The sequence below is a fragment of the Amblyraja radiata genome, chromosome 4, assembly GCF_010909765.2.
Source record: "Amblyraja radiata isolate CabotCenter1 chromosome 4, sAmbRad1.1.pri, whole genome shotgun sequence".
Lineage (NCBI taxonomy): Eukaryota > Metazoa > Chordata > Chondrichthyes > Rajiformes > Rajidae > Amblyraja > Amblyraja radiata.
Window position 1 is genome coordinate 55,811,723 of NC_045959.1, and position 12,813 is coordinate 55,824,535.

Consider the following 12,813-nt stretch of genomic DNA (forward strand, 5'->3'; position numbering starts at 1 on the left):
GTGCAGGAAGGAACAGCAAAGTCACAGAAGACAGACACAAAATGCTGGAGTAACTCAGCGGGACAGGCAGCATCTCTGGAGAGTAGGAATGGGGGACGTTTCGGGTCGAGATGTCCCGAAACATAGAAATAATTTTGGTCCGCACGGCACTTCATTAGCACTTTCTAACTCGTTTTTCTTCAAGACAGCAAGGGATTGGAATACCAAACTACCAGCCAGCATCAGAGATCGCCAAAACATGAACACATACAAAGATGCACTCCAACGGCATCTCCATCTCGACTAGCACGTCCACTACCATCGTAGTGCTGAGTGATGCTCTACCAAGAGCTTTTCGGCGTATTACATCCAGATCCTTCGTCAGACCCTTGACAACCTTGATCCATTCTGCCACCTTGTGACGGCTGAGTCACGCCTGACACCTCCTCCTCCACACGACGTCACTGGTCCCTCTGTCTACACCCGCCAGCTGACGTCACTACTAACCGTGCCCTGCCCACCGGCGTCACCGCCGCCTCTCGCTCCTCCTTCCCGCATCGACAACCCTCGCGCGCCCGCGTCCAACGGCTTCTAACGTCACTGTGCGTGCACGCGCGTCCTTACGTGCGCGTGTGACGCAACAGAGGGGCCGGTCGAGGGTCTCCATGGCTACTCTGCGGGCCCCGCCTCCCACTGGCCCCGCCCCCTGCTCCCTTCCCACCCTCTGCTCGAGGACGCGGACGACGCCGCTCGTCGCGCGAGGTGCCCCCTCCCCCTCCCCCTCCCGCTCCCGCCCGGGGCTCGAGCAGCGTCGTCGTCCTCCCGCGGCGGGCGGACAGACGGAGAGAGATAGAGAGACGGCCCGGGCCGGCCACCATGCCCCCTCCGCACTGTTAACTCCTCCCCCCTCCCCCCCCCGTGTGGAGCGGAGCCGGCGGCAGGATGCTGAAGAGACTGGTGCGGCTCTCCAACCGTTCCTTCTTCGCCTTCATCTTCCTCTTCTCGCTCTCCTCCTCCTGCCTCTACTTCATTTATGTGGCGCCCGGGATAGGTAAGCTCACGATTTCGGCTCCCACCCACCCTCCCTCCTTCAGCAGCTCGTCTCCTTCAGCACCCCGCCCCCCCCCCCCCCTCAGCACCCACCTTCCCTCACCAGCTCTCCTTCAGCACCCACCCTCCCTCAGCACCCACTGTCCCTTCCTCTGCACCCTCCTTCTTCCCTTCAGCACCCACCCTCCTTCACCAACCCTCCTTCAGCACCTACTGTCTTTTCCTCTGCACCCACCTTCTTCCCCTCAGCACCCAACCTCCCTCAGCAGCTATTCTCCTTCAGCACCCATCCTCCCTTCATCAGCACCCTTCCTCTTTCCCTCAGCACCAAATCTCCCTCGGCACCAAACCATCCTCTCTCAGCACCCGGTCTCCCTCCCTCAGCACTCACCTTTGCCTCAGCACCCACTCTGTCTTCCTCAGCTCAGCCTCGACACACTCCCCCTCCCAGCCAGCATCTTACACAGCATTTCCCATATTTTAATTGTCACCCGTTTATTTGTATATTTTATTGGTCGCTCTTTGCCCTACAAGCTGGGCTGTGTGGCGAATGTTGCTGATTGTTACAGGAAGACCCTGTGTGGGTCACACTGTACTGGAGAACACCAATTAATTTGTATCCATCCATCATTTCTTTGCTACTTTATTGACTATTTTACCTGAACTCAATTTGCCACCAGTTTTGAACTAGTGTGCAAATGATTCTGTGATTTTTAACTCTCCCCACCTCACTATCTTCGAATGGAAGCAATAATGATGTGCGAGGAGAGGACGTTGTCATATAATTTGACAATGGGTGTCCCTGATAAGTCTAGCATTTATTCCAGCAAAGTGCTGAGTTCCTCCAGCACTGTTTTCCTCTCCCCTGACTCATAGAAACATAGAAAATAGGTGCAGGAGTAGGCTATTCGGCCCTGCGAGCCTGAACCGCCATTCAATATGATCATGGCTGATCATCAATATGATCATGGCTGATCATCAGTCTGATCATGGCTGAACTCTCAGTCTGAAGAAGGGTCTCGGCCCGAAAAGTCACCTATTCCTTTTCTCCAGAGATACTGCCTGGGCCTCTGACTTATTCCAGCATTTTGTGTCTATCTTCCTCCAGCACTTTTTTTCACTCAAGATTCCAGCACCTGCAATCTCTTCTGTGTCTGTTCCCCATTCCTACACAATACTAACCTCAAATATGAACTATGGTCTGTCTTTGGTTGCATTAAGGACTTTGGACTTTTATTGCACTGGTGTTATTAATCCAATAACCTTTTGTTTATTACATATAATCTATGTATATTATGTTTTTGTTATGTTGCTGCAAGTAAGAATTTTATTGTTGGTACATATGGCAATTAAACACTTGACTTTAATTGTAGGCCATTTCAGAGGCCTTGTTTTTGAAAGGTTAGAGAAAAGAATTAGTTGCTGTGCCAATGAGTGATTTTGTTTTCTTTTCCTGACATTCTCGGGTCTACGGTTTGCTGTCTAACTGCAGGTTTTGTACTGCAGCTGAGTAGCATTCCCTTGACCCACCGCTTCACAGTGGCCACATTGCTTGCAGTTGGTAATGCAACTGGGCCTGATTCATTCCAAATGAACATTTTTGAAATGTGCCTAAATGCTGCAATATATAACCCTTTGTGTATCGAGCCGAGAACGGCGATCTTATTGCGGTGATAAGCAAAAACTTTTGAAGTTGGTGCATCGTGCAATTGCATTTAAAGTGTAAATCCTTTGTAGGAACAGCAACGTTAAATTGGCTACTCTGGAAAAATTGTATTAAATTTAGATTTTAGCAGCTTGTTTATTCAAGCATACATTATGATGCCATGCAGATGCAAAATTTTAAAGCAGATGCAAAATTTTAAGATGTGGAGTAGGTGAGAACAGTGGAGAAATTGAAGAGGTTGGAAATCATGTTCAGAAGTGATAGGAGCAGAATTAGGCCTTTCGGCCCATCAAATCTCCTCCACCATTCATTCATGGCCAATCTATCTTTCCCTCTCAACCACGTCCTGCCTTTTCCCCATAACACCTGACACCTGTACTAATCAAGAATTTATCAATCTCTGCCTTAAAATACCAAATGACGGCCTCCAGAGCATTCTGTTCCAATGAATTCCACAGATTCACCATCCTCTGAGTAAAGGAATTCCTCCTCATCTTCCTAAAGGTACCTCCTTTTATTCTAGGGCTATGGCCTCTGGTCCTGGACTCTTCCCCTAGTAGAAACATTGGTCCTGGACTCTTCCCCTAGTAGAAACATCCTCTCCACGTCCACTCTATCGAGGCCTTTCACTATTCAGTAAGTTTCAATGAGGTCCCTCTCCCCTTATCTTTCTAAACCCCAGCGAGTAGAGAGGCCCAGTGACTCATCATATGGTAACTCATCATATGCCTGTCTCTTTGCATGGTACATCGAACAATCCTTGTTCGAGGCGTACCTTGGCCCTATCCCCAAACTCTACCTCCGCTACATTGACGACTGCATTGGTGCCACCTTCTGCACCCATGCAGAACTCGCTGACTTCATCGATTTCACCACTCTCATCTGGCACTCAAATTCACATGTCCAACATCTCCCTACCGTTTCTAGACTTCACTATCTTCATCGCAGGTAACAGACTACTGACCAACATCTACTACTAACCCACTGACTCCCATGCTATCTGGACTACACATCTTTCCATCCTTCTTCCTGTGAGGACTCTGTCCCCTACTCCCAATTCCTCCGTCTATGCCGCATCTGTATCCAGGATGAGGGGTTCCAAACCAGGGCATCGGAGATGTCCTCATTCTTTAGGGAATGGGGGTTCCCCTCTTTGACTATTGATGAGGCTCTCACCAGGGTCTCCTCTACATCCCATAGCTCTGCTCGCACTCCCCATCCCCCCCCCCCCCCCCCCCACTTGTAACAAGGACAGAGTCCCCCTTGTCCTCACCTTCCAGCCTATCAGCCGTCACATACAACAGATAATCCTCCGACATTTTCGCCTCTTCCAATGGGATCCCACCACTGGCCACATCTTCCCATCTCCTCCCCTTTTGGCTCTCCGCAGAGACCGCACCCTCCGTAACTCCTTGGTCAATTCGTCCCTTCCCACCCAACCACCCCTCACCTGGTACTTTCCCTTGCAACCGCAGGAAATGCTACATTTGTCGCTTTATCGCCCTCCTTGACTCTGTCCAAGGACCAAAGCAGTCTTTCCAGGTGAGGCAGAGGTTCACCTACACCTCCTCCAACCTCATCTATTGCAATTGCTGTTCTAGGTGTCAACTGCTCTACATCAGTGAGACCAAGCACAGGCTTGGCGATTGTTTCGCCCAACAACTCCACTCAGTTTGCATTAACCAACCTGATCTCTCGGTGGTTCAGCAGTTCAATTCCCCCTCCCATTCTGAATCCGACCTTTCTGTCCTGGGCCTCCTCCATGGCCAGAGTGAGTCCCACTGCAAATTGGAGGAGCAGCACCTCATATTTCGCTTGGGTACACCCCAGCGGTATGAACATTGACTTCTCCAATTTCAGGTAGTCCTTGCTTTCTCCCTCCTTCCACTCCCCTTCCCAGCTCTCCCACAGCCTACTGTCTCCACCACTTCCTTTATTCTTCGTGCCCCCTCCCTCCCCACCGCCAGATCAGTCTGAAGAAGGGTCTCAACCTAAAACTTCACCTATTCTGGTATAGTAGTGGCCAGAGGATCTGGAGTGACGGACCTAAAATCCACATTAGGCAGGACATGGTGTTGGATAGACTGATGGGACCAGGGGCGGAAAACCCGGGGGGGGGGGGGGGGGCAGAGGGGAGCGTCCCCCCCCATGTTTTGAGAGGTGGGCGACATCCCCCCCAAGCTTTTGTAATCCGGATTTTAAAATCTCCGCTTTCCGCTGGACAATGGAGGTGGGACTGCTGATCGAGGGCGCCGATTGGACGAGAGAGATGTCGGTCAGCAGGCAATGGGGGCAGGACATGATGATTCAGCGCGATGATTGGAGGAATGGGGGTGGATGGGACTGAGGATAGTGCACGGTGATTGGAGGAGGGAGACGTGGCACAGACCTGCGCCTCATCCGCAGCCAGGGTCGATCCCGGCCGGGTCTCCGCCGCTGTCCCGTCCCCCCCCCCCCCCTCATGGGTGGCCAGAGAGGTCGGGAGTCAGACGGGCGCGGCGCCTCCAGGCCCACAGCCAGCGCAAAGAAGCAGCGCTAAACCCAACTCAACTCTGCCTGAACCCGCCTGGTGAACCTGCCTGGGCCTGCGGGAAATATGGCCAGTGCGGAGAAGCAGCGCTGGTGGCCCGTCAGTCCAGTCAGGGCTTGTAGGTTAACCTGGCGAGACAGGCAGTTGAGCTGCATTTAGCGCTGGATTGAGCATGCGCGCGCAGCCACCAAAAATTGTGTCCCCCCTGTCCCCTCCATATTTGATAGCGAGTTTTGTGCCTGGATGGGACTGAAGGCTGATAAATCCCCAGGGCCCGATGGTCTGCATCCCAGGGTACTTAAGGAAGTAGCTCTAGAAATCGTGGATGCATTGGTGATAATGTTCCAATGTTCTATAGACTCAGGATCAGTTCCTGTGGATTGGAGGGTAGCTAATGTTATCTCACTTTTTAAGAAAGGTGGGAGAGAGAAAACAGGGAATTATAGACCAGTTAGCCTGGCATCGATGGTGGGGAAGATGCTGGAGTCAATTATCAAAGATGAAATAGCCGCATATTTCGATAGCAGTAACAGGATCGGTCCGAGTCAGCATGGGTTTACGAAGGGGAAATCATGCTTGACTAATCTTCCAGAATTTTTTGAGGATGTAACTAGGAAAATGGACAAGGGATAGTCAGTGGATGTAGTGTACCTGGACTTTCAGAAAGCATTTGATAAGGTCCCACATATGAGATTAGTGAGCAAAATTAGGGCACATGGTATTGGGGGTAGAGTGCTGACATGGAGAGAAAATTGGTTGGCAGACAGGAAACAAAGAGTAGGGATTAATGGGTCCCTTTCAGAATGGCAGGCAGTGACTAGTGGGGTACCGCAAGGCTCGGTGCTGGGACCACAGCTATTTACAATGTATATCAATTATTTGGATGAAGGGATTCAAAGTAACATTAGCAAATTTGCAGATTACACAAAACTTGGTGGCAGTGTGAACTGTGAGGAGGATGTTATGAGAATGCAGGGTGACTTGGACAGGTTGAGGGAGTGGGCAGATGCATGGCAGATGAAGTTTAATGTGGACAAATGTGAGGTTATCCACTTTGGTATCAAAAACAGGAAGGCAGATTACTATCTAAATGGCATCGTTGGGAAAAGGGGAAGTACAACGGGATCTGGGGGTCCTTGTTCATCAGTCTATGAAAGTCAGCATGCAGGTACAGCAGTCAGTGAAGAAAGCGAATGCATGTTGGCCTTTATAACAAGAGGATTCGAGTATAGGAGCAAAGAGGTCCTTCTGCAGTTGTACAGAGCCCTAGTGAGACCACACCTGGAGTATTATGTGCAGTTTTGGTCCTCTAATTTGAGGAAGGACATTCTTGCTATTGAGGGAGTGCAGCATAGGTTTACAAGGTTAATTCCCGGGCTGGCGGGACTATCATATGCTGAGAGAATGGAGCGGCTGGGCTTGTACACTATGGAGTTTAGAAGGATGAGAGGGAATCTTATTGAAACATATAAGATTGTTACGGGTTTGGACACGCTAGAGGCAGGAAACATGTTCCTGATGTTGGGGGAGTCCAGAACCAGGGGCCACAGTTTAAGAATAAGGGGTAAGCCATTTAGAACGGAGACGAGGAAACACTTTTTCTCACAGAGAGTTGTGAGTCTGTGGAATTCTCTGCCGCAGAGGGCGGTGGAGGCCAGTTCTCTGGATACTTTCAAGAGAGATCTAGATAGGGCTCTTAAAGATAGCAGGGGATATGGGGAGAAGGCATGAACAGGGTACTGATTGGGGATGATCAGCCATAATCACATTGAATGGCGGTGCTGGCTCGAAGAGCCGAATGGCTGACTCCTGCACCTATTGTCTATTGTCTATTACTTCGCTCCATAGATGCTGCCTCACCCGCTGAGTTTCTCCAGCATTTTTGTCTACCTTCGATTTTTCCAGCATCTGCAGTTCTTTCATAAACATATGTTAACCCATTTATTCCTGGAATCATTCTCATAAATCTCTGGACCCTCTCTGACACCAGCATATCCTTACACAGATATGGGGCTTAAATTGCTCACAATACTCCAAATGTGGTCTGACCAGCACCTTATAAAGCCTCGACAATACATCCCTGTTTTTGTATGACTCAGAGGGCCGCAGAACCTGTTTCCATTTATCTTTAAAACTAAAGTAAACAGGCCTCCCCAAAATAAGAAAATAAAAACTTTCATTTGCAAATGTTCTTTTTGGATATCCCAAAGCACTTTACAGCCAGCTGTATGTTACTTATGAAGCATAACCTTATTTTATTGCTGAAAAATTGTCCATTGCATTCATTCAAAATTACCGCTTGGGGAAACTTGCTACATGATTTAAACATAGAAACATAGAAACATAGAAATTAAGTGCAGGAGTAGGCCATTCGGCCCTTCGAGCCTGCACCGCCATTCAATATGATCATGGCTGATCATCCAACTCAGTATCCCGTACTTGCCTTCTCTCCATACCCTCTGATCCCCTTAGCCACAAGGGCCACATCTAACTCCCTCTTAAATATAGCCAATGAACTGGCCTCGACTACCCTCTGTGGCAGAGAGTTCCAGAGATTCACCACTCTGTGTGTGAAAAAAGTTCTTCTCATCTCGGTTTTAAAGGATTTCCCCCTTATCCTTAAGCTGTGACCCCTTGTCCTGGACTTCCCCAACATCGGGAGCAATCTTCCTGCATCTAGCCTGTCCAACCCCATAAGAATTTTGTACGTTTCTATAAGATCCCCTCTCAATCTCCTAAATTCTAGAGAGTATAAACCAAGTCTATCCAGTCTTTCTTCATAAGACAGTCCTGACATCCCAGGAATCAGTCTGGTGAACCTTCTCTGCACTCCCTCTATGGCAATAATGTCCTTCCTCAGATTTGGAGACCAAAACTGTACGCAATACTCCAGGTGTGGTCTCACCAAGACCCTGTACAACTGCAGTAGAACCTCCCTGCTCCTATACTCAAATCCTTTTGCTATGAAAGCTAACATACCATTCGCTTTCTTCACTGCCTGCTGCACCTGCATGCCCACTTTCAATGACTGGTGTACCATGACACCCAGGTCTCGCTGCATCTCCCCTTTTCCTAGTCGGCCACCATTTAGATAATGGTTAGATAAACCTTATTGTATATGAATCTATTAATGTAAATTAATGGTTATTTCACATAGCACAGCACAGGAATAGGCCCTTTGGCTCACAACGTCTGTGCCGAACACGAAGGCAGGATAATATTGCTTCCTCTGCCTGCACACGGTCCAAAATCCTCTGAAAAGCCAAATTAAGCATGTTTTAAAAGTTGCATTGAGGGCAATAAAAAACTAAAGAAAATGCTCTGGGATGTTTATGATTCTGGTGTGATAACTGGAGATTGAAAATACTTATTTGAAATGCAGTTGTGTTCAAAGCTTAGTCTTGTCTGGAATTTAAAGTTCAAAATGGATAAGTAAAACAAATTAACCCGCATCAGTGTTTGCTTTGGCTCGGTCTCGATACTCTTCCCTCTGATTCAATAGGTAGTAATTGAGTTTTTCAAACACTTGAGACCAAAATCCATGGTGATGCATGAGAGCATTATTGATTTACTAAACCTTCAATGTTTCACTGGCAAGAAACATTAAACTGAAGATTTATGTCATCTTAGATTTATGTGAAAGATCCCACAACATGGTAGAGTACTGTAGTGTAGTGGTTAAGTTACTGGACTAGTAGCCAGAGTTCCAAACCATGGATACGGTTTCAATGCCTTGGTAAACTAGGTAATGATAAATATAAGTCTGCTGGGTTATTGTAAATGCCTCAATACTTCACCACTGTTCTTCAAAGGGAATGAAATCTGCTAAACATATTTGACCTAAACTCCTTAGTTCAGGTGGAATAAAGGATTGGCAGTAGATCTTTCTACTGTCAGACATCCCATGAACAAACAGGACAAAAGGTTTTTAAACAACATATACTGGTCGATACTTATCCTTCACCAGACTGGTTAATTTGTACCGTATTGGAAGGAACTACAAATGCTGGTTTACACAGGAGATAGATACTATCAGTGGGCCAGGTAACATCTCTGAAGAAAAGGAATAGGTGATGTTTCAGGTTGAGACCCTTCAGTCTGAAGAAGGGTCTTGACCCAAAACATCACATATTCCTTTTCTCCAGAGATGCTGCCTGATCTGCTGAGTTACTCCAGCTTTTAGTGTCTATCTTTGGTTAATTTGTCGTCCTACCTTTCATCGGTTTCCGCTATGTTACCACATCCATTAATATTATCCATGTATTCTGTCAGATTCAGATTCAGATTCAAACTTTATTGTCATTGTGCAGTGTACAGTACAGAGACAACAAAATGCAGCGTAATTCTGCCATGCTTATTTAGTCAAGAGTGTTTTATTGTCATATGTCCCAGATAGAACAATTGCATTCATACTTGTAGCAGCACAACAGAATATGTAAACATAGTACACTGTAAACAATATAATAAATGAGAGAGAAAAAAAAAGTTCAGTGTGTGTACAAAGGCCAAACCTCCAGAGGAAGTCAGAGAGAATCCATGGATGTAAATGGACAGACATCGTTTAGGGTTGGCACAATTCTTCATTCTGATTCTGTCTGAAGAAGAGTTCCAACCCAAAAGATCATCTGTTCATTTCTCTCTACAGATGTTGCCTGACATGCTGAGTTCCTCTAGCAGTCCCTTTTCAGCATCTGTAGTCTCTCATCTCTGTACTCATTTAATTCTTCCTCCCATTGAAATAATTGCAGAAGCAAAATTCAAATATTTTGGAAATCTTGATTGTGTTAGCCCAGCAATTTCTTTTTAATCATTTTCTTTGTTTTTCATTTTATTTGTTTTACGGCTTTGATTCAAGTTCCCAAGCTTTACTTATTGTTCCCAAATTGCAACTTTATGTATGAATGTTCTTCGAGGAGAAACTGTCCAAGATTACATTGATTATCAGAGAGGTGATGGTTGTAAATTGTTTCAGTTTATAATTGGATACCTTTGAGGTACATCTCGTACTTAATTCCTCCTTCTGTTGATTCCTCGTGAACTGGAAACATTTGTTGCCAGCAGTTGCACTGCCGTTTCCTTCTCACATTTCCCAGTGGAGGCTGTGATTCACTGCTTTTCTTCATTTGAGTACCTTATTAATTTGCATTGTGCCGGATAGAATTGTATCTAAAGAATGAGCTTCTAAAATCCTATATAATCCTCAGTCTGGTGTGATATTTGGCATGCTTTCTTGGAAACCCAGTTATCCGCTCTATTTACTTACTAATTACAACATAGGAGGCAATTAAGCCCATTGGGATCCATGCCTGCTTTCAACTGAACAATTACATTTGCTCCATTTCCCCTCTTTTTATTCCTGTCGCCCAAAAACCTGTTCTCTCATTCCCATTAGTTCCTTTGCCACTTACCTGCAGTAGGTAGCCAACAAAACTAAAGTGTAAATAGATACAAAATGCTGGAGTAACTAAAACGGGACAGGCAACATCTTTGGAAAAATTGATAAGGTGACATTTCAGGTCAGGATCCTTCTTCAGATCCTTCTTTTTCCCAACCCGAAATGTCACCCATCCCTTTTTCTCCAGAGATGCTTCCTGTGTCTATCTTTGGTATAAACCAGCATCTGCAGTTCCTTCCTAAACTAAAGTGTATCTTTAGAATTAAGTGGAAAATGACGTAGAGCTGCAAAGCTCACACAGTTGCTGGGAGAACCTGCAGACTCCACATAGACAGCAAACAAGATTAGGATTGAACGAGGGGAGGGGGTGGGAGATCCCTGGAGCCGTGAGCCAGTAGCACGACCTGTGGTGCTACTCAGCCACTGCTCTTTTATGAGTAAACGTCATTGGTACAGAACATTTGCATTTTTCAGCTTGAAATTGTGCAATATGGTGCATACTGTAGCGAGTCTTTTAACTTACGCTGGAATGCAATATATATGCTTTAAATTGGATTGGAGCGTTTTTGAAAGTGGGGAGGCTGTGCGATCACTGATCACTGGCCTTGGGGGTACCCGGTGAGGGACTGGAGCAACCCAGTGGGGAGAGGGTGTGGAAGAAGGGTCTCCCCCCTCCCAGGGTAGGAACTTTTTGAAATTTGATGTGTTCAAATCATGTTTTAGTGCACTGTAGAAGTATGATTTCAATGTTTTTTGTATGAAGTATTTTTAAGAGGTAACTTTTTAAGGGGTAACTTTATCCACACAAAGGGTGATGGGTGTATGGAACAAGCTGCCAGAGGAGGTAGTTGAGGCAGGGACCATCCCAACATTTAAGAAAATGTTAGACTGATACATGGATAGGACAGGTTTGGAGGGATATGGACCAAAAGCAGGTAGCGTAGCTGGGACATGTTGGCGGGTGTGGGCAAGTTGCACTGAAGGGCCTGTTTTCACACTGTATCACTCTATGACTAAATTATACCTCCACCATGCATGAATGCTTCAACATCAAGTGATCGATTTTATTGCCATATACTCAAGCATAGAAACATAGAAAATAGGTGCAGGAATAGGCCATCGGCCCTTCGAGCCAGCATTGCCATTCAATATGATCATGGCTATTCATCTAAAATCAGTACCTCTTTCCTGTTTTTCCCCATATCCCTTGATTTCGTTAGCCCCAAGAACTAAATGTAACTCTCTCTTGAAAACATCCAGTGAATTGGCCTGCACTGCCTTCTGTGGCAGAGAATTCCACAGATTCACAACTCTGCGTGAAGAAAGTTTGTCCTCATCTCAGTCCTAACTGCCCCCCCCCCCCTTTTATTCTTAAACTGTGACCCATGGTTCTGAACGCCCCCAACTTCGGGAACATATATACATATATATACATATATATACTCACTCTCTCTCTCTCTCCCCCTCTCCCCCTTTCCCATCTCTCTCTTCCCCATCTCTCTCTTCCCCCCCCTCTCCCACCTCACTCTCCCCTACCGCTCTCTCCCCCCCTCTCCCTCTTCTCTCTCTCCATTCACTCCCCCTCTGTCTCTCTCCTCTCTTTCCACTCACCCCACTGTCTCCCCGTCTCCTTCCCCTCTCTCTCTCCACCTCCCTTTGAATCTGTCCCTTCGGCACAGAGACTCTAGTGGCAGCGGCGCAACGCTTCCGACGCCCCCGACTGTCCGGAGTGCTCCATGGCCGGAGCTGCAGCAAGCGATTCGTCAACCCCACAAACACTCGCAGCCCGGCTCCCCGCATCTGCTCCCGCTGCTGGTTCTGGTCCCATCCCTCCCCCAGCCCCGGCTCTCCAACACCTGCGGACCATGCAGTTTATCCGAGTTTTGAAATTTTCATTGATCACAGAATTTCTCACCATAGAGCGTGAGAAATTTCTGATCAGCGTGAGGGCGTGAGAATTTGCTTGAGGGCGTGATTCTCACACTCAAAGCATGAGAGTTGGCAGCCCTGCTTTCACACTCATTCCATGATTCTATGCGTCACACTTTTGCCTTCACTCGATGCACACTGGGGACAATTTAACCTACATGCCTGCACATCTTTGGGATGTGGGAGGAAACCGGAGCACCCGGTGAAAACCCAAGTGATCACAGGGAGAATGTGCAAACTCCACAAAGACAGCATCTGAGGTCA

The 12,813-nt window shown here is 47.1% G+C and overlaps 1 protein-coding gene across 1 annotated transcript in view; it reads left to right on the forward strand.

Moving 5' to 3' along the window:
• The first annotated feature begins 701 nt into the window (after positions 1-701).
• The window catches only part of b4galt6 (beta-1,4-galactosyltransferase 6), a 74,344-nt gene continuing 62,232 nt past the window's right edge, over positions 702-12,813 (forward strand). The window contains exon 1 of the mRNA XM_033019482.1: positions 702-1,030. Within this exon, the coding sequence (XP_032875373.1) occupies positions 922-1,030 (109 nt within the window). The 5' untranslated portion in view covers positions 702-921. The remainder of the gene's footprint in view (positions 1,031-12,813) is intronic.